The sequence below is a fragment of the Drosophila miranda genome, chromosome XR (assembly GCF_003369915.1).
Source record: "Drosophila miranda strain MSH22 chromosome XR, D.miranda_PacBio2.1, whole genome shotgun sequence".
Classification (NCBI taxonomy): Eukaryota; Metazoa; Arthropoda; class Insecta; order Diptera; family Drosophilidae; genus Drosophila; species Drosophila miranda.
This window is the reverse complement of record NC_046674.1, coordinates 6071242-6097245: the sequence shown is the minus strand read 5'-3', so window position 1 is coordinate 6097245 and position 26004 is coordinate 6071242. Positions and strand designations below refer to the sequence as shown.

At 47.6% G+C, this 26004-nt stretch overlaps 3 protein-coding genes and 1 long non-coding RNA gene across 8 annotated transcripts in view; 3 read left to right on the top strand and 1 right to left on the bottom strand.

The window, feature by feature from the left end:
- The window catches only part of LOC108165425, a 105904-nt gene extending 93008 nt beyond the window's left edge, over window positions 1-12896 (top strand). The window contains exon 7 of the mRNA XM_017301463.1: window positions 12794-12896. Within this exon, the coding sequence (XP_017156952.1) occupies window positions 12794-12797 (4 nt within the window). The 3' untranslated portion in view covers window positions 12798-12896. The remainder of the gene's footprint in view (window positions 1-12793) is intronic.
- An 89-nt stretch (window positions 12897-12985) lies between these two features.
- LOC108152493 (frizzled-2) lies at window positions 12986-15140 on the top strand. Its single transcript, XM_017281869.2, has one exon. The coding sequence runs from the start codon at window positions 13013-13015 to the stop codon at window positions 15119-15121; it is 2109 nt and encodes a 702-aa protein (XP_017137358.1). The 5' UTR covers window positions 12986-13012; the 3' UTR covers window positions 15122-15140.
- Window positions 15126-17369, top strand: LOC108152495 (glycine-rich cell wall structural protein-like). The gene has a single exon (XM_017281870.2). The coding sequence runs from the start codon at window positions 15149-15151 to the stop codon at window positions 15482-15484; it is 336 nt and encodes a 111-aa protein (XP_017137359.1). The 5' UTR covers window positions 15126-15148; the 3' UTR covers window positions 15485-17369.
- A 5815-nt stretch (window positions 17370-23184) lies between these two features.
- LOC108153108 lies at window positions 23185-24590 on the bottom strand. 5 transcript variants are annotated; one of them, XR_004471448.1, is made up of 3 exons: window positions 24509-24590; window positions 23909-24248; window positions 23185-23825 (listed from the first exon to the last, which is right to left on the bottom strand). It is a non-coding gene; the product is annotated as an uncharacterized LOC108153108 (long non-coding RNA). The 5 variants fall into 5 exon arrangements; XR_004471449.1 differs by having other exon boundaries at window positions 24567-24590; XR_004471447.1 differs by having other exon boundaries at window positions 23185-23254; window positions 23581-23825; window positions 23909-24584.
- Window positions 24591-26004: the final 1414 nt, after the last annotated feature.

Here is a 26004-nt window from a genome sequence, read left to right as displayed (position 1 = left end):
AATTAAGGTGACCATATGTGGCCGGAGGGCAGCACCAGCGGCAATTGCAGCCCCCCGACTGAGAGACAGAGGGAGAGAGAGGGAGACAGGGCGAGAGCAAGTGAAGCAAGAAAAACAGTTCATAAAATCAACAAACAGGAGAGGCACGGGGCTCGGGGCTCGGGGCACGGGGCACGAGGCAGGGGCACACAAGAATGGAAATGGGAATAAGAATCTCGAACAACATTCGAAATGCCGCGGAGGGAATGGTGCGTGTTGCCTCCGCCGCCGCCGCCGCTGGTGCTGGTGCTGGTGGTGGTGCCACCGCTCCTGTTGCCGTTCAAGTTTCAAATAAACTTCGAAATGCATAAATAGTTTACAACAATAACAAGAAAATCAGCACCGCGAGAGTACGCCCTGCCCCGCCCCGCCCCTCGGCCAGACCTGCTGCAACCTGCCACATCAGCAGCGGGAAAAACGAAAGAAAAACAGGAACAAGTGCGTTGATTGCAGCCGCCTGCACTTTAGAATAGGAGGGAGGGATCCCTGTATCCCTGTATCCATGTATCCATGTATCCACGTATCCGTGGGGTGGGAACAAGCGATGGGGGGAAAATGTGTGGGCCGTGTCTGCTGCCCTCGGAAGCTATTTTGAAAAGCGTCTGCTTCGATGCTCCGAATGGAGAATTCATCTGCGGCGCATACCAAGAGTTCATTGGTTTCCACTTCCTCTGCCACTCCACTCCATTCCTCTCTCTCTGTCTCTGTTTCTCTTGGGAGATCTCTTGATTTTCTGGCGGGCACGTCTCTGCCATTTGTTGGTCATCTTTTGGGTTGAGAGAAATCCGCCTTATGACCAGTCCAGCAATTTAGGGAATTAGCTCAAAGGCATTCCTTAACAGATCATTTGGAGTAGATGCTAGGGCTCCCAGATGTGTGGTCAATGGGTGGATATATTTGGAGGATTCCTGCGGCCCAGAAACACTCGACAGATGCAGATATTCCCGATCAGAGACCGCGTAGCGGATATCTTAATGTTGAGTCCCGTGTGCCTCGATTCGCCTGCCTATTCCAGAAGAGTTATCAATCCTTTTTGGTTTACAGTTTCCTGAGGTGTCTATCTCCAACCCCCCCGCCATTCCCCATTCCCCTTCCCATTTTATTGTTAAATTTTAAATTGATTTTGTTCGCCTCTTGGAAAATGCAAATCAAATAAATTCCCCCCCTCCCCCCTTGCAGCCACTTTGCAGCTTGGAAATTCTCTGTTTACAAGTGTGTGCAACATTTTATTAACTCTCTAACTCTGCCCCTGCCGCATACCGTTAGTTAGAACTGATTCCCATACTCCAGCCCCCCAACATACATATTTGGCGCTCTATGGCATCGTAAATATTTTTATTGCATGGCCGTAAAAATAAAACAACAGAAAAGCGATAGAGCGACAGAGAGGTGGGTGGGGGGGAGAGAGGGGGAGAGAGTGGTGGGGAAAAAAGTGCAATAGACTATCAACAGTTTCACGCCTTTCCTTCCTTTCGACGGGCGACCTTACATATCCGTAGAATACGAGTATATACATAGATATATGCATAGATATATGTGTATGTGTGTATGTGTATGTGTATGGGCATATATCGGCTGATACTGCCGCCTTTTGTGTGTCGTCTGTCTGTGCATTTTGTTGTATCTTTGTTTATGCCACACACATGTTACGCCTACGAAAAAGTCGTATAAAAACATAGACACAAAAAAAAACGTCGTATGTCCCGTAGGCAGAGCCACAGCCACAGCCACAGCCAGAGCCGGAGAGGTTCCTCTATTGTCTTGTTGCCTGCCTGCCTGCCTGCCTGCCATATGTGGCATGTGTGGCATGGCCTGTGGAAATGCTAATGGGGGGAAAACTTCATGGCTACGTCTACCTACGGGTATCGCTTGTACTTCGTTTGTCTGTCAATCAGAAATACGAGTAATAATTATGCACGCGCCAGAAGTTTGTTCAAAATTATGTTATCCTCCATGCCATATGGAGCTCCACCACGATAAGGCTCTCCCCTGGCTATCGGTACGTCGTGACCCTCTCTCTCCCTCCCTCTCCCTCCCTCTCTCTATTGACTCTTAAAATGTCACTTAAAAACCAAAAGAAATAAAAACTGTCACGACTGCTGCCGGCGTTCAAAGTTCATTCGTTGGGGAGGGAGTGGGTGGTGGGGGGGGATCTCTCCATCCGGATCTGAATCCGACTTTGACTTTAAATCGGTATCGGTATCGGTTTTGGGCCGTCTCAAGTGTCATGTGCCTGTCCGTCCGTCCGTTGACTTTCCACAAAAATATATTTCGTGCCGCTGCTAGATGGCGGCGGCATTTTCACTTTGAACGACGAAAAAAGTGCTGATAAGCCTGCGATTTATTTATGATTTTGTTCGATTTTTATTGGGCGCTTTTGATGCTTTCATAAATTTAAATTCTACAGTGGCTCTGTGTGGCAGTGGCAGTGGCAGTGGCAGTGGCAGGGCAGGGCATTTCAATTAAGCAATTGTTGTAAATTGTTTTTCTTTTTGCTTTTCGTTTTGGTTCGATATTGATATTGATATTGATATTGAGTGATATATGGCATATCGATAAGATTTCTGTAGACTTTCCTGCCGCTGCCGCTGCCGCTGCTGCTGCTGCTTCTGGCAGCCAGTCAAGAAATTAGTCAAAGTTGAAAGCCGCTGCTTGCATGCAAATTATGGTTATGGGCAATTTGGCCATTAGCCACAGGGCCATAAATTATAAAAAATACCCAGAAACAGGGCAGAGCAGAGCAGAGCAGAGTGATGCCAAGCCTCATTGAAATTCCCCTCTCTAGCCAGGCAGAAAGCCCGTAGGAAGGGGAAGCTGCCTGGGGGACATGTGGGGGGACATCCTACGAGTGTATATGTGGATGCATGCACATTGATATATATTAAATTTGTGGTCTCGAGACTGCAGCAGCAGCCCCTGTTGATGACTTCCAAGAGGGTGTTAAATTAATTGGAAAATATATCTGAATATTTTACTCGAAACATATTTGTGGTCGGTATTTATAGAATGCTCTCCCCCCCCCCCCCCCCCCACACACATGCCCGTAAATTAATCAGGCACTCGCTCTAGAACGCCTTCTCATTTGTTTATCATCGAATTTATGGCATTGGGTATCGATAGATCTCGATTGTGGTTCGGCTTATTTAAGTGACAACTATTGAGAGGGTTATTTTGATTGCTATTTATGGGAGATGTCCATGCATCGCCTGGCATCAATCAAATGTGTCTTTGATCTTAGGCCATGCTCGATATTTGTCTAGATTATTGTTTCCATGATTATCGATGTATCGATTAAAATATCGATTTATTGTTAAAGAAATTGTATAGAATTTGTATTTATTTTCGATTAATTTCTATCGTTGCTATCGATATTTATCGACATTTATAGATAATCGCATCGATTTATTTAATTGAAATGCTTCTGCAGTAAAATATATTTGCACCAAAAAAAATCCCCCATAAAATCGTCTTCCACTCGCCCAGAAAATCTTCAAAATTTTGTGTTTCTCTGCTTTGGATCATTTGAAAGCTGAACCAAAATTTACGCAACTAATTGATTTCGATATTTATTTAACATTTTGTGCCCGAAAGCCAAGAAAAACAAATGCAGCAGCAGCCGAAGACGGGCGATGGTGGTGGTGGTGGCGGGTCTAGGGGGGGGAATGCCATTAAAAGCCATTAACTGAAAACTTAAACGCATGCCAGACACACACACACACACACACACACAGGCAGAGAAGGGGGGTGGCCCAGGGGTTGGGGCAGACACCGAGGTGGGGCGACGGTGGCTGGCTGCCTGCCCCGCGTGTTTATCGCTTGGCGTCGCGTCGCGTCGCGTCGCGCGCACGCATGCCAACAAAATAAAGCAAGCTAGAAATACCATTAAATACGGCAAGGGGCGGGGTGGGATATACATATATATATATATATGTATATGTATACAAAATACTCGTTATACAAAGCATACAGTCAAAAAGGAGCACAAGAGAAATGGCAGCGAAAACAAGCATAAAAATCAATGCCAGGCGGCGGCGACGGCGGAAGAGCACCCACCAGGGAGACCCCCGAGGCGTATGCGTAATATTGGAAAGAGAAACAGAGAGAAAGAGAGTGAGAGAAAGGAGGGGGGGGACTGAGTGAGAGATGGCGACCAATTTATAGCATTTGAAATGGAAACCCAGACATCGAGACGTCCGCGAGAATATTGGGCCAAACAAATCGCACCAAACAGCATCCACACACACACAGCATCCACACCATTCAGCTTCCACTATCCACAGCTTTCGGAAGGCTCTATCCACAGTCACAGAATTGCAAAATTGTTGCCCCAAAAATAAATAAATAAACAGAAAGCAGAAGCGGAGCACTTCTGTCTCTCTAAAAACTGAAATTTATGAACCATGTGAGGGGCACAAATGTTGTTGTTTGGATTGCATTAAATTGCATTAATTGACCTCCCCCCCGCCATACACCCCCCATCCACCCCTCTGCCCAAATCTAGTTGTCAGGGCAATTAATTGCCCAAAAAATATGTGTGTTTGGCTTTTGGGCAAACAAAAATTGCATAAATTATGGACAATGTTTCAAGATTCAAGGTTCAGGCTTTGAAGAGACGTTCACTGGAATTCTTCTGCCCCTGAGAGGGGGGGGGGGGGGCCACCTGACCCACAAAGTTGAGCAATTAAGAAGCTCCCGTAAAAGGCAGAGGTTGGACACAACGACACGCTTTCTAACCCCCGAATGTCCGCCGAAAGACCCTTAGCCGTAGACATAGCTGTAGACGTAGACGTAGCCACCTCGTGGCTTCACCATTAATTATCCATGTCAGCGGCATTTTGTCACACACACGCATAAAAGACAAAGAACATGCAACAGACGAGGAGTACGAGGAGTAGGTACATCCCCGAAGGGAGGGGGGGGGGGAGGGGGGGGGGGCACTGCGTATGATGACAACAGCAGCACATTTCTCGGGGCAGGAGGCATGTTGCAGATATATTTCACTTAATTTCCACACTGACATTAATTAATACGTGTACAGGGAGGAGGAGGCATGTGGCATGTGGAATGTGGCATGTGTGGCAAGTTTGGAATAAGGATATGAAAAGGGATACAGATACAAATACAGAGAGGTGTTTAGGCACTAAAAATGTTGTATGTGCGAGAGAGATGTTCTGACAAACTACAGGGAACAGCAGAGAGAGAGAGAGAGGGAGGGAGAGGGAGGGAGGGAGAGAGGGCACTACTCTCGCATTCTCGTACTCAAACATGCAACATTCCTACTCCCACCCCCACTCCCTTGTGGCACCCTTTCCTACCTCTTGTGTGGCACTCGTTTCCTACCTCCCCCCCCCCCCCCCTCCCCTTGTCGCCTGCCCCTCGTTTGCCGCTTGACGCTCTCCGAATGACCATAAAAATCGTTTTTATTGCATGTGTGGACACAACAGCAACAAAATCTAGAAAGGGGGGGGGGGAAACACTGGCTAATAGTTTTTCCTGTGTATTTTTCAATGTCGTCTCTTTATGGCGCAGGTTCGCTTTAATTGCCGTAAAAAATATATTAAAAACAAAAAAAAATAAAGCGACGAGCGACAGACAAACCGGCGACCCGAAGGTTAACCCTTCTCTCTCTCCCTCCCTCTCTCTTTGTCTCTCTTTCTCTCGGTTAGTTTTCTCTCCACACGCAAAACGGGGAATATATTTCATTGGGTTTTTAGGATTCAATTACTTTTATGCGAACGGAGTGTAAAAAAAGCCATCATCGGAATTGGCCATCAAAATTGTTGGTCGCTTATTAAATATGGCCCATAAATGTAAATCGTGGGGCTATAATGGGGGCGGGGGGCTATAATAACAAAAATAATCAAATAAATCTCGTAAAAAATCAAAAAAAAAAAACAGGAAACATAAATAAAAAGAAAATAATAATAATATATATTTATAGGAAATGAAACAATTATTTGCTTAAAATGAAAATTAAAATGAAAACTCGCATAATCGAATTAAATCTAGATAAATTCTAATGCCAACCCCCCTTTCAGAGACCCGCAGAGTCCCGGCGGCACATCCGTTTATTATTTACTCGACACTCAATATAGAGGCTCGTGCGAGGCAGTATCTTTGTGGCACCTCAATCTATCGTTGTGGCACCTTCTGTGGCACATTCCCATGCTAGAGCGAGTGCCCCATGAAACTGTTTATAGTTCCCCCGCCTGCCGCTCTTTTATGATGCGTTAAAGTCCCCCCCACCACCGCCTCCCAAGCAGCCCCCTAAAAATTTTCATTCTCCTGTAAATGTGCCACATCCGGAAGCAACAAAAATGTCTGTATTTTATTTTCATGATGCTTCTTTTGGGGCATTTAATTTTCGCTGCCCACAAAATGTCCTTTTTGATGGAAGGCGTGAGAAAGAGACGGAGACAGAGACAAAGCGAGAGAGAGACAAAGACAAAGCGAGAGAGAGAAAGGGAATGCAAGGCAATTCGTTTTTAATTGTTTTCCTTTCTTGCACCACCAAAGCCTCCCCGCTACCCCACACCCCCCTCCCACACCCCAAGAGAAGTGCACACTGCTGCTGTTGAGGGGTGCTTGGAGGGGGGGGGGGGGGGGGGGGTGTGTGGCAACAACTGCCAAAATATAAACGCCTGCTCATGCTGCAAAATTTGAAATGGAAAACGGCAAAGGACGAAGGCAGGACGAAGCTGTGGCTGCGGATACCCTTTCCAGGGAATGCAGACTCGATTCGGGGTGGATTTCTGATATAGAAATGCGATCGACAGCCGTAGAAACAGATGGAAATGTAGTAGTTTTTCCTACAGTTCTCCCTTCAAGTCCCTTCAAGGACTGCAAAGACTGGCAAGAGCCACATAGATCTTTTCTGCCCAGAGAGACACTCTTTGGAGGTTGCCCAAGATCTCATCGAAATCAGCATACCCCCGTCTGGAAGGGCACAAGGAGGGGAAATCAGGCGAAAACCAAAAAAAATAACACATGTGCAGCAGGAGGATTCGTCTTTTTGTTGCTGTTGTTTCTGTGTCCTTTACAGTGGAGACACTTGACACTCTTTTGTGTTTAGTCAGCCAGCCAACCGACAGTTCACACTGTCCACCCCTCCCTGGGCACACCCCCCCCCCCCCCCCCACCCTCCTCTCTTTGGTGTGTGTCCTGCAGCTGCAGTCGTCCTCTGTGTCTTGTTATTAGCAAAATTTAGCAGAAGGGCAAACCCCGAAGGAAACCCCGGAACAAAAATCGGAAATTTAATTTTATTTTCATGTTTTTATTTTTTTTGCTCGCCCTCTTGGCCGTTTCTGCGGTGTCATTTGGCCAAAGAAAAGTGGGGAAAAGGAGGAAATATTCAATAATAGAAATCAACCCCCTGCTGCAACCCTTAGGCCACGGCTGTACGTGGTGCGGGGGGAGGGGGAGGGTGCTGCTCTATAGGGGTGACAAATTTGACATTTGCAAATCGTTTCCCTGTGCAAATCCCTCTCTCCCTGTCTCTCTCTCTCTCTGAGGATCTCTGAGGACGAATGGATCTCTGTGGTTATTATTTATGCATTTTGGCTTTTGTGGCCAGGTCCATAATTCATCAAAAAAGACCAAAATGAGGGGTCCCCAGGGAGAGGGGGAGGCACAGAGATACTTGCGGGCGGACTGTAATCACAATCACAGCAGCTCAAAGGGGGTGGGGCAGGGGGGGCGCAGGAGAGCCTCCACTTAATTAAAATTTAATTGTAAAAAAGCTAAAAAAAAAAAACTATGCCAGAAAAAAGCATTTAATGATGGAGCCAAAGGAGCCACCAAACAATTTGCATTACCCTCGCAGCAGCCACAAAGCAACAAAAGCCAGTAACCCCCAGTTCCCCCCCCCCAGTTCCCCCCCCCCCCAGTCCCCCCCTCCCGCCACGGAACATCACATCAAAGGGAAAGCGGAAGCGGAACGGAACCAAATGTTTCAGCGGGCAAGAAGAGGAGTACTTAGGGAAGTTGCACTGTGCTGCCCCCCCCCCTGCCTCCCTCCCGCGAAAAGTGTAGCAAAAGTGTGACAGAAAAGCCAAGTGGCAGTGGCAGGGGGGATGGGTAGAGGGGCGGGCGGTGGCACGCTTAAATGTCAATGATTTTAATGGGCGGACGCGCAAAAATCTTGAGCCAGTTTTCGTGTTTATTAGAAAGAAATAGAGAGAGTGAAAGAGAGAGAGAGAGGCAGCACAAAAACCCTCCCAAAGGGGAGCCAAAGCCCACTGGGAGACCAGCAAAATTGCACAACAACTGTGGTGCAACTGTGGCACCCCCTCCCCCCCACCTGCTCCCTGCCACACCCGCACCCGCCCCCGTCGCCGCCCCCGCTTCTATTTGCACTGTGATGACTGCTGCGTTTGTAAGGTCATGGAACTTGTCTGCATTGACTTTGAGAGGCACGAGAGAGAGCGAGAGAGCGAGAGGGGGAGCGGAAGAGCAGGGGTGGAAAGGAAAAACTTTTTCATTTGCCTTCTCACTCTACCTGTCCCTCTCCTTCTGGAGGGGTGCTGTAGAGGGGCTGGGGGGGAAGGGGGGACAAACTGTGTTTTCATTTCTGCGCCGCTACGCGCTTTTTTGATGCCGCCGCCGCCGCTGCCGACGGGGCAAACAGTTGCTCCTGTTTCTGTTTCTGTTGCTCCTTCCTGCCTGCCTGCCTGCTCCCCCCCTTCGTCGCCGCTTTTGGTCGGTGGCTGTTTCCCAGCTTTTCACGGCGAGTTTTTCAATTGATTTTCGCGGTTTGCCTCTGCCAAGGCCAACGGGGAGGAGCTCCATGGCTCCCGACCACTGTTGCACCTGTGCGAGCCCTTCTGGAGTTTGTTGCTGCTGCTTCAACGCTTCTTTGTGTGATGGATGCAGCCGTGGCGGGGGCGGGGGCCAAGAGGCAAGGGGCAGGGACATAGAAAAGTTTAAGTGCTTTGCGGGCAATTTTTTTCAACTTTTTTTGGACGAATTGGTTTCCTTTGGTTTTTTGCTGCTCAGCGAACGATTTGGAGCCGTTTTGTGTATGAAGACCTCTCCCTCCCTGCCCCTTCGATTGATTGATTGATTGATTGATTGGCCACGGGATTGGGGCGGCGATAAGCATTCGATTAGCATTCCCTTTGACGTTGCAGAAAGCTTTCTCTCTCTCTCGCTCGCTGTGGTGATTGTTTGGGTTAATTGCTCATCAGCATTAACCCTTCTCTGCCCCCACAATGCACCTCCCTCGTACTCTGTCTCTCTATTCTTGTGTATTTTGTTGTTGGCTTTTGTGGCATGAAGAATGCACGAGGAAATTGGTTTTGAGACTTGAGGCACCCACGACACACACCTCCGGGTGCTGCCACTGCGTGGCGCAACTGTACTTTCTGCGCCGAACAACACTTGCCACATGACTGTGCCCCTTCTGGCCACTTGTTACTGTGTTTAATTAAAACACAGTCACTGCCTCGCTGCCACACAGTCGCACAGCCAGGTTGCAGCAGCAGTTGTCGCCGTTGCATGTCTGGGATGTTGTCTTGTTGTCGCGCTACCAACTTTGGACACAGCTTCCGCTGCCTGCATGGTGCATGCTGCATGGTGCATGCCTCATGCTGCTGTTGCGACCTCTTTAGTGCATTGAAGCGCAGAGCCATTCACCAATTTCCAGTTGTTGCTGCGGCACGCACTCGGCAGATCGGCAGAGATCTACCGCTGCTCCTCTCTCTCTCCCTCCCTCTCTCTTTCCCTCTCTTTCTAGTCTGTGCGTCAAGTCTTTGGCAAACATGGCCAAGAGGCAGCCAGGTCTCTAAGCCTGTTGCCGTGTCGAGGCGAGGCAGAGAGAGAGGGAGAGGGAGAGGGAGAGGGAGGGAGAGAGCAAACATCGTTGAGACTTGTTGGCATCGTGATTTTGTATAAATTCTAGAGCCCCACAGAGCCCCACAGAGCCCCTCGGAGCCCCTCTTGGCCACGCCACGCCGCGCCATGAGCTGGCAAAAAGGCGATTGGTATCGGGGTATTGCGGTATTGGCATTGCCTTTTGGCTTTTCGTTATGCGTTTTTCCTTCAATAATAATAATTTGTTACTCGTAACGAGCTTTGTGCCCCCCCCGAGCCGCTCCGCCGCTCCACGCTTGTTAACAATTAAATAAACAATATGAGTCTGCACTAAATATTCCGCCGCAGAAGAGTGGACAAAGAGAGGGAGAGAAACAACAAATCATTAAACAAACATTAAGCCACAAATAAACATTTGGCCACCACTCGAGAGAGACTCAGAGGCAGATCCGTGGAGAGATCCGTGGAGATCCATTCGTCACCGCCACTTGAGACATTTTTCTCTATTAAAAATAATATTTATGCATCTTCTGCTCTTCGCCACACAAACACATAGAGAGAAAGAGAGAGAGAGAGAGAGAGAGAGAGAGTGGCACGTTTGCTATTATTTCCAGGCCATTTCCCATGAACATGCCCCTGCCTCTGCCCCTGGCTCTGCCCCTGCCACGTAGCTGCTGCAGAATAATCCGAATCAGGGCCGATCCCTGATGCCGATGCTGCCTCTCGTGCCCCTCCTGCCACTGCCACTTGACTCGTTGTAATAACAAGAGCATGTTGTTCTTGGACACTTGGCCACTTGGCCACTGCCACCACCACCACCACCACCGTTGGCTGGCCAAATGTGAAACCCGTTGTGAAAACGTGGCCTTTCCACTGGTGCTACGTGGCGGTGGTGCAACCCCGCCCGATATGGGTTTTCCCCCTCTTCCGTCTGTTGTTTTTGGGTCGGATATGATTTTCGTTTGGACAAAACCAATTAGACTCTTGGCCCGTTTTTCCATTTGTCGCCCAGGTCTAATTTTGGGTCCACTCGAAGGGAAAGCTGCAGCACCTTGAATGCCAGCAGCCTTTGCTTGGCCATGGAAGGATCCAATGGATCCTTTGGAAGGGCTATCCTTGAGAAGTGATCGAAACGGGTGGCCAGAGGGCGGGGACATTGCCGCGCTTGATAGACGGACCCTGCCCCCCGCCCCACGCCCAGATATGCATTTCGTGTGTCGTCGGTAATCGATGCCGGACTCAGGGAGCGCGCGCGCGCCTGGCATTATTTCTCACGATTCCACCCGAACCGAACCGATCCGATCCGAGCCGAACCGGGCCGAAGCGATGCCTGCCCACATTTCGATATTGAATTTCAACGTTTATTTTTGGCGCTACCCTCCTGCCGCCTGCCTCCTGCCTCCTGCCGCCTGCCCATCAATCCTCAAGCGGTAATCAACAACAACAGCAACAACAGCCGCACTTGGGCTCCAAGTTGGGCAGCAGCAACCCCCATCAGCCATTTCCCATTTTCCTGCGTATTTACTTAATTATTTTCAAGTGCTTGGCAAACATTTGAACACGAAAAATGTTTCACTCCGAATGAAGGGCTCTTTCGGGGGTGCTACGGGAGGGGGAGAGAGGGGGAGGGGAGCACCCAGCACCCAGCACACACACACACACAAAATGTTATTAATTAAAATGTCATTCATTCGGTAAATCAGAAACAATGAAAGGACTTTTCCATGGCATAGTAGCCCATGGAAAGCAACCATCAAAGGGGGACAGGGGGGAAGGGCCAGCCTTGCAGCTGCTGTTGACAGTTTTTCCAAACGGGGCAGCTTGTTGTTTTAAAGCTCCCCCTTTTGAAGGGGATACCCGTCCAGCGGCAGCTGTGGACCACACGCAAGAAAAGGGGCTGCTGGGGGGGGCTGGTGGGGGGATGCTGAAACTGAGACACTCTGACCGCAAGAGCCACAAATATGTATGTCACTTGACACTTGCTTAAAACTTTGCTTGTGCCCGTGGAGCTATCTTGAGTATCTTGTAGATACATTTCGTGACTTTGAACAGAAGCTCTGCTTAAATTGCCCTTCACTCGAGCACTGGCTGTCCAGCTGTCAATTTGGGGTATCTCTCCCTGCCCCCCCCCCTCGTTTTGGGGTTTACCACAAACTGAGCTGAACTGCTGGGGATATCATGTCTTGTCTTGGATGTCCATGTTACGGATAGCAGATAGCAGATACACGTACTTGCAGAAAACAAAAGAAAGGTGCCTGCTCCTCCTCCTCCTCCTCCTGCACCTCCTCCTCCACCATTCGCACTGATGCTTCAAGTGAGCAATTGTCTTGAATTAATTTCTGCCTCATCACATCCCATTGCCCATTGCCCATTCCCCATTCATCCACTCATCCATCAGCAGCATTTCACACCCTTTTTCTGGGCAAACACTTTGATCAGCCATGGGATGCAGTTTACTCCACTCTCCATTTCCATTTCCATTCCCGCTCTGACCAGCAGACGGCGTCAAATTTAATAAAAATCACTGATTTTGATTGATGCGCCTCCAGAGAGGGCGAAAGAGAATTCCCTGCAAGGGTTGCAGCAGCCCGCCACGAAGTGGGCGGAGGGGGGCGCTGGTTGACATGTGACATCGGACGACATGTCCAAGTGTTCGCCTCGACGCCGCTCAATTGAAACAAATGAAGCCAACGACAGAGAGAGGGAGGCAGAGGGAGGCAGAGAGCCTTCTCTCTCCACAGGAAAGAGGCATTTGACGAACAACTTGTCGACGCCTCCCCCGCCTCCACCGCCTCCCAGGCCGCTCTCTGGTAGTGGAGAGCTTTGTGGTCTATAAATCAGTTGAGAGTTGGCCCTCGAATAGATCAGGTCTTGGAGCTAAGCACTCAAGGATACCCCTCCGAAGCCCGTACTAATTGTATCTCTGTATCTTTTGTCTTTCCAGCTAGGCCAGGCCGTTTGTCGAGCGTTGACAATTTGACGCTGACGCCACGGAAGAGAATCTAAGAGTCTGCTTTGCACACGCATTCGTTTCCCCGCCAGCCCCTCCGCCAGAGAAGGGAAGAGAAAGAGTACGCCGAGTAGGAGCCAACCAGAGGAGCGCGAAAGAAGAACTCGACTCAGAAGCTTACAGAGAGCTCAGCGAAGCGACACAGCAGAAGAGATGAAGTGCCAGAACCGAGTGGCAGGACTCGTCCTAGGGCTAGGACTGGTCCTCTGCCTCAGCTCTGGCGGCCGGGCCCTGCCGGACAGTCCGCAGCACAGTCCCGACCACGGCATGGGCATGGGCATGGGCATGGGCATGGGCTCCCACGGGATGGACGTGAGCCCCGCGCCGGGCGGCTACGGAGTGCCGGCCATACCGAAGGACCCGAACTCGCGCTGCGAGGAGATCACGATACCCATGTGCCGGGGCATCGGCTACAATATGACGTCGTTTCCCAACGAAATGAACCACGAGACGCAGGACGAGGCGGGCCTGGAGGTGCACCAGTTCTGGCCCCTGGTGGAGATCAAGTGCTCGCCGGACCTCAAGTTCTTCCTGTGCAGCATGTACACGCCGATCTGCCTCGAGGACTACCACAAGCCGCTGCCCGTCTGCCGCAGCGTCTGCGAGCGGGCCCGCTCCGGCTGCGCCCCCATCATGCAGCAGTACAGCTTCGAGTGGCCCGAGCGGATGGCCTGCGAGCACCTGCCGCTGCACGGCGACCCCGACAACCTGTGCATGGAGCAGCCCTCGTACACGGAGGCGGGCGGCAGCAGCGGCGGCGGATCGGGCGGAGCCGGCAGCGGCTCTGGCGGATCGGGCGGCAAGCGCAAGCAGGGCGGCAGCTCCGGCGGCGGCGGCGGCGGCGGCGGCGGCGGCAGCTCGGGCGGATCGTCGACGTCGAGCAAGTGCCGCGGAAGGAATTCAAAAAACTGTCAAAATCCCCAAGGGGAAAAGGCAAGCGGAAAAGAGTGCGCGTGCTCGTGCCAGTCGCCGCTAATCTCCCTGGGGAAGGAGCAGCTCCTGCAGCAGTCGCCCATGCGGCACCATCACTGGTACATGAACCTGACTGTCCAAAGGATCGCCGGCGTTCCAAACTGCGCCATTCCGTGCAAGGGTCCGTTCTTCAGCAACGACGAAAAGGACTTCGCCGGCCTCTGGATCGCCCTGTGGTCGGGCCTGTGCTTCTGCAGCACCCTCATGACCCTAACCACATTCATCATCGACACCGAAAGGTTTAAGTACCCCGAGCGGCCCATTGTCTTCCTCTCGGCCTGCTACTTCATGGTGGCCGTCGGCTACCTGTCGCGCAACTTCCTGCAGAACGAGGAGATCGCCTGCGACGGCCACCTGCTCAAGGAGAGCTCCACCGGGCCCCACTCGTGCACGCTGGTCTTCCTGCTGACCTACTTCTTCGGCATGGCCTCCTCCATCTGGTGGGTGATCCTCAGCCTCACCTGGTTCCTGGCCGCCGGCCTCAAGTGGGGCAACGAGGCGATCACCAAGCACTCGCAGTACTTCCATCTGGCCGCCTGGCTCTTCCCCACCGTCCAGTCGGTGGCCGTGCTCCTGCTCTCCGCCGTCGACGGCGACCCCATTCTGGGCATCTGCTACGTGGGCAACCTCAATCCCGACCACCTGAAGAAGTTCGTGCTGGGCCCGCTCTTCGTCTACCTGGTGATCGGCACGACCTTCCTGATGGCCGGCTTCGTGTCGCTCTTCCGCATTCGATCGGTGATCAAGCAGCAGGGCGGCGTGGGCGCCGGCGTCAAGGCCGACAAGCTGGAGAAGCTGATGATCCGCATCGGCATCTTCTCGGTGCTGTACACGGTCCCGGCCACCATCGTGATCGGCTGCTATCTGTACGAGGCCGCCTACTTCGAGGACTGGATCAAGGCGCTGGCCTGTCCCTGCGCCCAGGTGAAGGGCCCCGGCCGGAAACCGCTCTACTCGGTGCTGATGCTCAAGTACTTCATGGCCCTGGCCGTGGGCATCACCTCCGGCGTGTGGATCTGGTCCGGCAAGACTCTGGAGAGCTGGCGCCGCTTCTGGCGCCGCCTGTTCGGGGCGCCCGATCGCACTGGAGCCAATCAGGCGCTGATTAAGCAGCGTCCGCCCATTCCACACCCGTACGCCGGATCCGGGATGGGCATGCCCGTCGGCTCGGCGGCCGGATCGCTGCTGGCCACGCCCTACACACAGGCCGGCGGCGCCTCGGTGGCCAGCACCAGCCACCACCATCTGCACCACCATGTTCTCAAGCAGCCGGCGGCCAGCCACGTATGACATGGAGAGTCGGGAGGAGCTTCAACCATGGGCGGTGGTGGCGGCGGCGGCAGCACCATTGGCGGCGGCAGCGTGCTGGGCGGACACGGCACGGGCATGAGCAACAGTACGGTTGGCATGGGAGCTCCTCCTGGCAGCTTGATGCACGGCGGCGGCCCCAATGGCGGCGCCCCCGGCAATATCTACGGCAATGGCAATGGCGGTGTGGTGGGTGTGGGTGGCGGCGGCGGCGGTGGCGGCGGACAGAGCACAGCCCCCGGTTCGGTGATTGATTCGAGGGCCGTGTCCGTCGTGGTGACACTGCCCGGCGGTCCCGGATCCCAGCATCCGGGGCAGGCGTTGAGCGACTACGGTCCCATATAGTTAATGGTACGCCCGGACACCACGCACTGGGTCTCGACGAGCAGCTTCAGTCAGCTGTAAGGATCCTTTCACTCACTCCTCACCATCTCTGTCTCACTGTCTGTCTGTCTGTCTGTCTGTCACTCTCACACACGTATGTAGTCTCCTCGAACACACACACCCACACACTTTCTCTCTCTCGTTCGGAAAAAAAAAGAAAGAAAAAAAGAAAGGTTTGAAGCAATTGCCATATTAATTCATGTAGCCTGTAGTTTGTTTTTTGTGGACGGAGGCAAAAGGAAAACGCAACAAAATGAGCAACATTCTGCATAAGATTCTAGTCCAAAGACCTTTGTCATCGATATAGCCGATAACCGAAAGGAGATAGTCGATGGTCGATAGCCAGCGATAGCAGACGAGAGCAGCGTGAACGAAGAGAAACCGAAGCAGAAACGGAAACAGAAACAGAAAGTCGAGCCAAAACGAAGATCAAATCCAGAACCAGTCGCGCGGTCTGTTCCATCCCTACCATAGTCGAAAACTACTTTCCTATTCCTAATTATTTATACACAAGCCTTTCTTCTGACCCATCCCATCCGAACCCATCCACGAACACTTTCTTCAACGAAATAGACTGAGAAATGCAAAGAACAGCAACAAAAAAACAATTTAGAAGGAACTTACGATACGATACGATGCGGGGGCGAATGATTGGAACGATGGAATGGAGAATTTCGAGTAGTAGCACACTCCGCCCCACACACACACACACACACACAAACACTGCCAAGTCAGAGCCACGAGCCATATTTCGAAATTACAACTAACTTTTAATCAAACTAACTAAACTATTAACCTTAACCTAAACACAGAAACGTAAACGTAAACTAAAACTAAATGAAAAGAAAAAACAAAAACAGATACAGATAAAACCCTTTCGAATGAACGTAGAAATACATATTAAAAATAATGTCGCGATTTCAGGGTTATCGCATTATCAAAGAGCGTGGGCAAGAGCGCAACAGTGTTGCCAGATACCATTTGTAAATTATTTAATCTAACCCTTAAGCCATTACCCAACACTAGATTTTGTACATAGTAATTTTTTCGAAAAACGCCGCATAGTTTGTAAACGAAACATTTTTTTTTTTTTTTGTGACGAAACGAGACGAGTCGTTACGATACGATACGATACGAGATGAGATGAGACGCATGAATCCCTGAAACTAAAATAGAAATTGCATTTCAAGCATCAAAAGCAACTCTGCATTTAAGCTCAAAAATTGAATTTAATTTTTACAACAACCCACAGCCCCAGCCCCAGCCCCGTTTACCCCTTAAAAATACATATATATCCATATATATATATATATATACAAATTGCCAATATTTGCAGCCGAAAGCAGGGCATTTTTTTGCATTTAAAAAAGCAAGCAAAAATAAAAATTGTATAAAGCTAAACATTTATATATCTAAGAGTATTAAAATTAAATTGTAATCTTAGTCGTAAACGAAACGGAAGAAAAAATAAGAAAAAGGAAAAGCAAAAGCAAACAAAAATATATCTATCAAGCATTAAAAACTATTGTATTTAAACTTAATATTTATATATACATACATATATATATTATTGCATACAATACATGTATATTTGTATGTGTAATTTTATGGTAAAAGCGACAATTTAACTGTTGGCATTTCAAACCATTTCACATACGAATCAAAAAGAAGGAAGGAAGGAAGGAGACGTTTAAATTACGAGTATAAATTATATGATATAGCAACAACTACAATATGTATGTGTGTAATGTTTTTTTTTAGCAACTATAACTATAACTATATCCATAAACAAGAGGAAAAATATGCAAAAGCTGTAATAAAAACCACAAAAAAAAACACATAAAAATACTTAAGTTTTCAGTTTGTTTTCCCATTGATTTCAGTTCAGTTTCTTATGCATGAAAAGTAAGTAAATTTGTTCTTTCAGCTTTGCCTTATTCGTTATTTGTTTTTGTTATTACTTCTCGTTTGGATTGTTATTGATTTTTAGCATTTACAAGAGAATCCCTCGACACTTATACGTATCATTAAAACGAAGCTCTCCAAGTTAAGCAAACAAAAGCGCAGAAACCAAAACCAAAAAACCAAACACAAAAAAAAACAAAAAACGAGTAAACATTAATTAGCAAATTTCTCTACACGAAGTATGTATAATGTTTAATATACATATTATAAATATTGAACACGACGGAGGACGGATCCATAGCATTACCAGATACCAAATTTATGCGTACTATTTGATGTTGTTAATAAGCTTAAAGAAATATTGCTAGCTAGTAGCGTTTAGTTTAGTTTTAGTTTTAGTTTAGTTTCCTGGGAACTCGGGGCCTCCCATTGGACGCTTTTTCCCACTTTAGTTTGAGGCGTAAATAGCAAACGCTTTTAATAATTATTAATAAATACAACAACAACAAACAAATAAAAAAATATTAAAGGCTAAAGAGTGTAACGAATATACGTAAATGGGATAAAAACCAAACCAAATGAAATGTAAGGCAGAATGTAAAAAATAATTCATGCAAATATTATTCAGTTTAAGCGACTCGACTCGAAACAGTTTCCGTTGATTTTTTGTGATTGAAAATTCATTTACTAAATTGATGAACCGATGAAATTGATTGCAATTTGCGAATGTATACGATTTTTTAATTTTAATAAAAAGGCAACCTATAAGCGAAAATATTTCACAATGGCGTGGATTTTAAAGCAAGGATAATGCTGAGCGGAAGGGATAGAAGGATAGGAATAGGAGGAACGGTGATTGATCGATTAGTTGAAGTTACACAGAAACCAGAAACTTGACGTCAAGTGTAGTTGTGAATTGTATTTTGTGAAATGTTTAATAATAAATAAAAACCAAAAAACCAAAAAAAAACCAAAAACAAATTCTATATACAAAACGAAAAGCATTTTAAAGATACAATATATAAATCGAAACCAGGACGAAGCGATGTTGTAAATTGACAACACCAGCAACAACAACACCAACAACAATACGAAAAGTCGAGAATCAAATGCGTTAACACAACCGAATATACGAAACAGCAGCAGCAGCAACAACAAACAACAATAATATTAAATACATTTGTAATTGAAAAAGAAAAACCATTTAAAATAAAATTTAACAGCATAAGATGTGCAGTTTCTTTTTACGACAATGGGCACAGAAATCAATTGATTGCCTCAGCGGATGGCCCTGGTCAGCGGATGGATGGAATGGAATGGATAATGGGGGAAGCTGGAGCTAGAGAGGTTTCAATCAAAGGGGCTATTCAGATGCCAATCTGGCCGGGGCATGTATTTTCGTGGGCCTTAGATAGGCAATCCTGATTGTCCTTGATGCCTCCAAGCGATCGGAGATACTCGCAACTGCGAGGAGGCGTGGCTTGCCCAGATAGGAGGGTAAATGGAGGAGTTATGCAGTACGCAGTGAATCATATTTATCGGAGAAAATCCTCTCCCAGGATCGTGAGGATCCAGACTGTCGATCGGCATTAAAATCTCGACCTCGAAAATGAGGCCGATTTTTGGCAATTTTAATGATGTAACCATCATGATTTTTTGCGAAAATCGTGATGAAATGGATGTCCTTTTTTCCGATGACAGTCGATTGGCAGGACTCGCCCCATCCCGGAAAGACATGCCGCACGCCGATCGGCCGCTGTGTAGCCGAGATATAGCGTGCAGAAGAGACCAGTATTTCAAAGATACGCAAATCCAACTCTTCGCAAGGCTATATTTCAGGCAAATAAGGCCAGATCGGGGGAGGACCTACTCTCCCACGATCGTGAGGATCCAGACTGTCGATCGGCATCAAAATCTAGACCTCGAAAATGAGGCCGATTTTTGGCAATTTTAATGATGTAACCATCATGATTTTTTGCGAAAATCGTGATGAAATGGATGTCCTTTTTTCCGATGATAGTCGATTGGCAGGACTCGCCCCATCCCGGAAAGACATGCCGCACGCCGATCGGCCGCTGTATTGCTGAGATATAGCGTGCAGAAGAGACCAGTATTTCAAAGATACGCAAATCCAACTCTTCGGAATGCTATATTTCAGGCAAATAGGGCCAGATCGGGGGAGGACCTATTCTCCCAGGATCGTCAGGGTCCAGACTCTCACTCGGCATGATGATTGATCATGATTTTTTGCGAAAATCGTGATGAAATGGATATCAGTTCAATCGATGTTACCCACTGGACAAAGATCTGAGCAGCAATGGTCCTTCTGCGAACTTTCTGGATTAGACTCTTCGGCTGTGGCTTTCGGCTGACGCCCATTCATACGACGCCGAATCAAGCGATGGGCTACAGCTTCAAAACGCGTAAGTAAATCAGTATATAATTGTGGACAAATTTTAAAATATATCTTCCTTCACAGAGGACTTATGTACCCTACGCCTTACCTCAAACCGAGTCGTGTCCGATTTCCCCCCGCCAGACGGAGACCTATCCAAGCATTAGCGAGGCGTATTGGAGACAGACCGAGTCCAGTCCCAGCCAGACAGAATCGTATCCCAGCAGGATAGAAGTGCACAACTACAAGATCCGAGCCTAGCAAGCCATCGTCATCCTTCGACCTGGTCATCGACAACAAGGACTTTGACTCTGGCAACCAATGGAGGGGCTACGCGGGCTACTAGACTCTAGACAGATCTCGTTGTTGTTAGGCTTAGGGATATATAGTAGTATAGTATACGGATATATAGTAGATAAAATTGTCTATTTGTACTAAGCTAAGTTTTGATGAATAAAACTATTAAAAAATCATCCTTGCTGTATTCTGTATCGGGGAAAATATCCGATTAAAAAAAATGCGTGGGGCGCCCAGATCGGTACACAAATGGCGGAATAAACGAATTTTTTTGATTGGGGAAAAGGTCCTTGATCCTTAATAAGGACTCCATGAATTTAGGGACATTTTTTCGGACACAGGAAGCCATCGCACGCCCAGATCGGCCCACAAATAGCGCATAAAACTAAATATGTATGGTAGGGGTTGTTGGAGTCCTTACCGAAGGCTCAAGGATATTTTTCTGATCCCGGCGGACCATGGCACGCCCCGATTAGACCACAAATAGGAGAGAAAACAAGATATACATGTCTGGAGAAAATATCCTTGATCCTTGGTCCTTGATAAGGGCTCCATCAAATCAAGGACATTTTTCCAATCATAGGAAGCCGTAGCACGTCGCAATCGGGCCACAAATAAGGGAGAAAACAAGAGTTATATGTCTAGAGCAAATATCCTTGATCCTTGGTCCTTGATAAGGGATGCATTTGATAAAGGAAGCTATTCCGAACCCAGGAAGCCATCGCATGTCATGATCGGGCCTCAAATAACGAAGAAAACAACAAAAGTTGTTGTTGTCAATTGTTGTACATGAAATTTTTGTTGTTGTACAACAACAATCCTCCACCTGCGACCGCTCAAATAGCCAAAATTCATAATTTCAGATCTGGGATACCAGGCGAACAGAAATCAACAGCAAGCAACTTTGGCGATCGCAAAAAAAATGTTGCATACTTTTGGGGTTTTAAAAATGACGGGAAAAAATTTAAAAACAGCAGCGACCTTCTACAGATTTCTGTTCGCCTGGTATCCCAGATCTGAAATTCTCGTTTTTCTCCATTTGAGCGGACGCAATTTGAAAGTTGTTGTTGTACAACAATTGACAACCACAACTTTTGTTGTTTTTTTCGTTATTTGAGGCCCGATCATGACGTGCGATGGCTTCCTGGGTTCGGAATAGCTTCCTTTATCAAATGCATGCCTTATCAAGGACCAAGGATCAAGGATATTTGCTCTAGACATATAACTCTTGTTTTCTCCCTTATTTGTGGCCCGATTGCGACGTGCTACGGCTTCCTATGATTGGAAAAATGTCCTTGATTTGATGGAGCCCTTATCAAGGACCAAGGATCAAGGATATTTTCTCCAGACATGTATATCTTGTTTTCTCTCCTATTTGTGGTCTGATCGGGGCGTGCCATGGTCCGCCGGGATCAGAAAAATATCCTTGAGCCTTCGGTAAGGACTCCAACAACCCCTACCATACATATTTAGTTTTATGCGCTATTTGTGGGCCGATCTGGGCGTGCGATGGCTTCCTGTGTCCGAAAAAATGTCCCTAAATTCATGGAGTCCTTATTAAGGATCAAGGACCTTTTCCCCAATCAAAAAAATTCGTTTATTCCGCCATTTGTGTACCGATCTGGGCGCCCCACGCATTTTTTTTAATCGGATATTTTCCCCGATACAGAATACAGCAAGGATGATTTTTTAATAGTTTTATTCATCAAAACTTAGCTTAGTACAAATAGACAATTTTATCTACTATATATCCGTATACTATACTACTATATATCCCTAAGCCTAACAACAACGAGATCTGTCTAGAGTCTAGTAGCCCGCGTAGCCCCTCCATTGGTTGCCAGAGTCAAAGTCCTTGTTGTCGATGACCAGGTCGAAGGATGACGATGGCTTGCTAGGCTCGGATTTTGTAGTTGTGCACTTATATCCTGCTGGGATACGATTCTGTCTGGCTGGGACTGGACTCGGTCTGTCTCCAATACGCCTCGCTAATGCTTGGATAGGTCTCCGTCTGGCGGGGGGAAATCGGACACGACTCGGTTTGAGGTAAGGCGTAGGGTACATAAGTCCTCTGTGAAGAAAGATATATTTTAAAATTTGTCCACAATTATATACTGATTTGGCAACACAACGGACCTTTTATAGGTCCAAGTGAGCTTGGGGGCGGGAGGCTCTTATCCCCCCCCCTCCCGGCTACCGCCTTAACCTAACCTATATACTGATTTACTTACGCGTTTTGAAGCTGTAGCCCATCGCTTGATTCGGCGTCGTATGAATGGGCGTCAGCCGAAAGCCACAGCCGAAGAGTCTAATCCAGAAAGTTCGCAGAAGGACCATTGCTGCTCAGATCTTTGTCCAGTGGGTAACATCGATTGAACTGATATCCATTTCATCACGATTTTCGCAAAAAATCATGATCAATCATCATGCCGAGTGAGAGTCTGGACCCTGACGATCCTGGGAGAGTAGGTCCTCCCCCGATCTGGCCCTATTTGCCTGAAATATAGCATTCCGAAGAGTTGGATTTGCGTATCTTTGAAATACTGGTCTCTTCTGCACGCTATATCTCAGCAATACAGCGGCCGATCGGCGTGCGGCATGTCTTTCCGGGATGGGGCGAGTCCTGCCAATCGACTATCATCGGAAAAAAGGACATCCATTTCATCACGATTTTCGCAAAAAATCATGATGGTTACATCATTAAAATTGCCAAAAATCGGCCTCATTTTCGAGGTCTAGATTTCGATGCCGATCGACAGTCTGGATCCTCCCGATCCTGGGAGAGTAGGTCCTCCCCCGATCTGGCCCTATTTGCCTGAAATATAGCCTTGCGAAGAGTTGGATTTGCGTATCTTTGAAATACTGGTCTCTTCTGCACGCTATATCTCGGCTACACAGCGGCCGATCGGCGTGCGGCATGTCTTTCCGGGATGGGGCGAGTCCTGCCAATCGACTGTCATCGGAAAAAAGGACATCCATTTCATCACGATTTTCGCAAAAAATCATGATGGTTACATCATTAAAATTGCCAAAAATCGGCCTCATTTTCGAGGTCTAGATTTCGATGCCGATCGACAGTCTGGATCCTCCCGATCCTGGGAGAGTAGGTCCTCCCCCGATCTGGCCCTATTTGCCTGAAATATAGCCTTGCGAAGAGTTGGATTTGCGTATCTTTGAAATACTGGTCTCTTCTGCACGCTATATCTCTGCAATACAGCGGCCGATCGGCGTGCGGCATGTCTTTTCGGGATGGGTCGAGTCCTGCCAATCGACTGTCATCGGAAAAAAGGACATCATGATGGTTACATCATTAAAATTGCCAAAAATCGGCCTCATTTTCAAGGTCTAGATTTTTATGCCGATCGACAGTCTGGATCCTCACGATCCTGGGAGAGTAGGTTCGCCACCGATCTGGTCCTATATGTCTGAGATATAGCCTTGCGAAGATTTGATTGTATACCAATTCACTTATGCTTTTGGAAACTGTAGCCCATCGTTTGATTCGGCGGCGTATGAATGGGCATAATGGCGAGCTCATGACGACGCGACGATAGCCGAACGCCAGAGCCGAAGAGCCTGGGATCTTATCTTGTCGGACATTCCCCAAAGTGTTCTTTCTACGAGATCTTGCATTAGTGGAAGGCATCTAGGTTTTTTTTAACTCCAAAAGTATGCTGTGCTTTACAATTCAGGTTTGCTTTGAGGCTAAAAGTATGCAACAATAAGTTTAATTCATCAAAAGTAACTTTCTGGCAGCTTAATCAAAAATATTCATCCTGTTTCCATACCATTTTTCAATTTGAAAAAGCTCACTCTTCAGCTTTTGGAAACGATTTTCAGTGATGTGGCAGCGCTCCGTCAGAGATGGACTAAAATGTAAGGTGCTAAAAATTAGTAAAATAAGCTTATTGCTATTATTACGAGCAAAAGGTGGAGCCAAGATAAAATGTTGAGTCGTTAGAATTTCAAACAATTTTCTCGTAATTGAACCTTTCTTTTAATCTAAATGCTTAAGCGTATCCTTGAAGCTTTTCGTAATATATTTCGACGTTGATATGCAATGACGACACCAAGCTGAAGTCTGTTACGCTCGGATCCCAGATGGAAGAGCAGCCGTTCGGTTGGTACCTGAAGGAAAGATTGATGTTAGACTAATACATTTGAGGAAAATAGGAATAGGAAAACATGCATTCAAAACGCAGATACTACTAATACTAAAAGAGGAGGAGGAGGGGATTTAGTAGTAGTTATGGTAATATGGTAGATAGAACTATAATCCGTGCGTTAGATGCTATATGGTTCATGCAAGGAATAATTCACTCTGCAAAACGGAATGGACAACGGATCTAATAGGAATAATACAAATTGTAAAGAGTTACTATGTGTACATAAGATCATATAGCAAATTATACATCCACACTTATATATAAGCCTGTGTTACTGCACCATTCATCATCGCTGTGCCGTGCCTGCAAAAAAGACATTTAAAAAATAACCACATTGCAATTATTTTTCAATTATATGGACTTGCCAATGTGGTCGGGTACTCTGCGAGGGCCAGCCAGACTGCCAGCCACGTCCTTGCCAAAATATTATAACACGTTTTCACCTGGAATGGCAGACAAAATGTATACTATTTATAAGTACTCGTAGAACAGGTATATGTAGTGCTTATATCTACTTAGATACTTATTTTTAGTGCCAGCTGAGCGGAGCGGAGCAGAGTAAAATAGCTGTGATGACCTTACATGCATAAATATTTCAACCGACTTCTGCCGCTGCTTTGGTTGTTGCCATTTTCAAGAGCAAGGCGAGCCGTGGCAAGGTCTCTGCTGCTGCAGCTGCTGCTCCTGCTACTGCTACTGCTACTGCTACCATTGCCACAAGCGAAAACTATTCGCAGATTCGTGTAAGGACAAAAGTTATGCGTCCCGCCGCACCGCACGCAGCCTCCCCTTTCTATTCATCTGGTCAACAGGTTGAAAATGAGAACATTTCTAAAAGTTTCAGAAAGTTGCCAAAACGAAAAATTAGAGCCCCTCTCTTAGGGCTCTCGTGGCCATGGAAATTCAATTAGTAGACCAGGCGCTAATTAATCTCAAATTGAAAGCTTTCCACTTGTTGAGAAAGGGTTTTCGAAAATGCCAAAACCATTGTCCAGGCCTTGTCTGGCCTCTGCCTCTGCCTGTGCTTATGCCACCGCCAATGCCACTACTACTGCTATATGCTCACACATGCCTCACGTGCCAAAAAGCTCTGCACGTGTACTGCCGACCACGCTGCAGCGGCATAAGGTGGCAGGAGACGCACACGGACTGGCGAAAGCTTTCACTGCCAATAGCAACAGCGTGCCCCAACACGAGCTCTACGAGCTTTGGCCGACTCCAACGGGCAGCATGGACAACAGTTTGTTGCTCAAACTGTTCCCGAACGGACGCTCCCTCAGAACCGTTCGGAACACCCCAGAGAGTGGAGTGCATCATAGTTCTGTTTCTGTTTCATATTCGGATTTAGATTCGGATACGGATAGTAGTAGTTTCCCCTCCATCCAACTGCGTGACGGGAAACGTACAAACGGGAGTTGGGAAATCCGCTGGCAACTGGCAACTCCAGCCCGAAGGAAACAGACCGCCGAAGAGTGGAGTGTGGAGTGGAGTTCATCGGATTTTTTTTTGTGTGTTCCGTGTCCTGTGGAGTAAAGTAAAGTTCTAGTTTAGTTCCCAGTCTTTTTTTTTAGTCTTTATGTACAGTGTGTGTTTGGGTGTCTAAATATTTAAATACGAAAATGAAAAAATCAAACAAAAAACAACAAAAAGCGCCAGAAATGTGAGGAAAGGAGAGTGCTACCTTAGGGCTAGGCTAGGACCAAGTGTCTTTGGGGAGG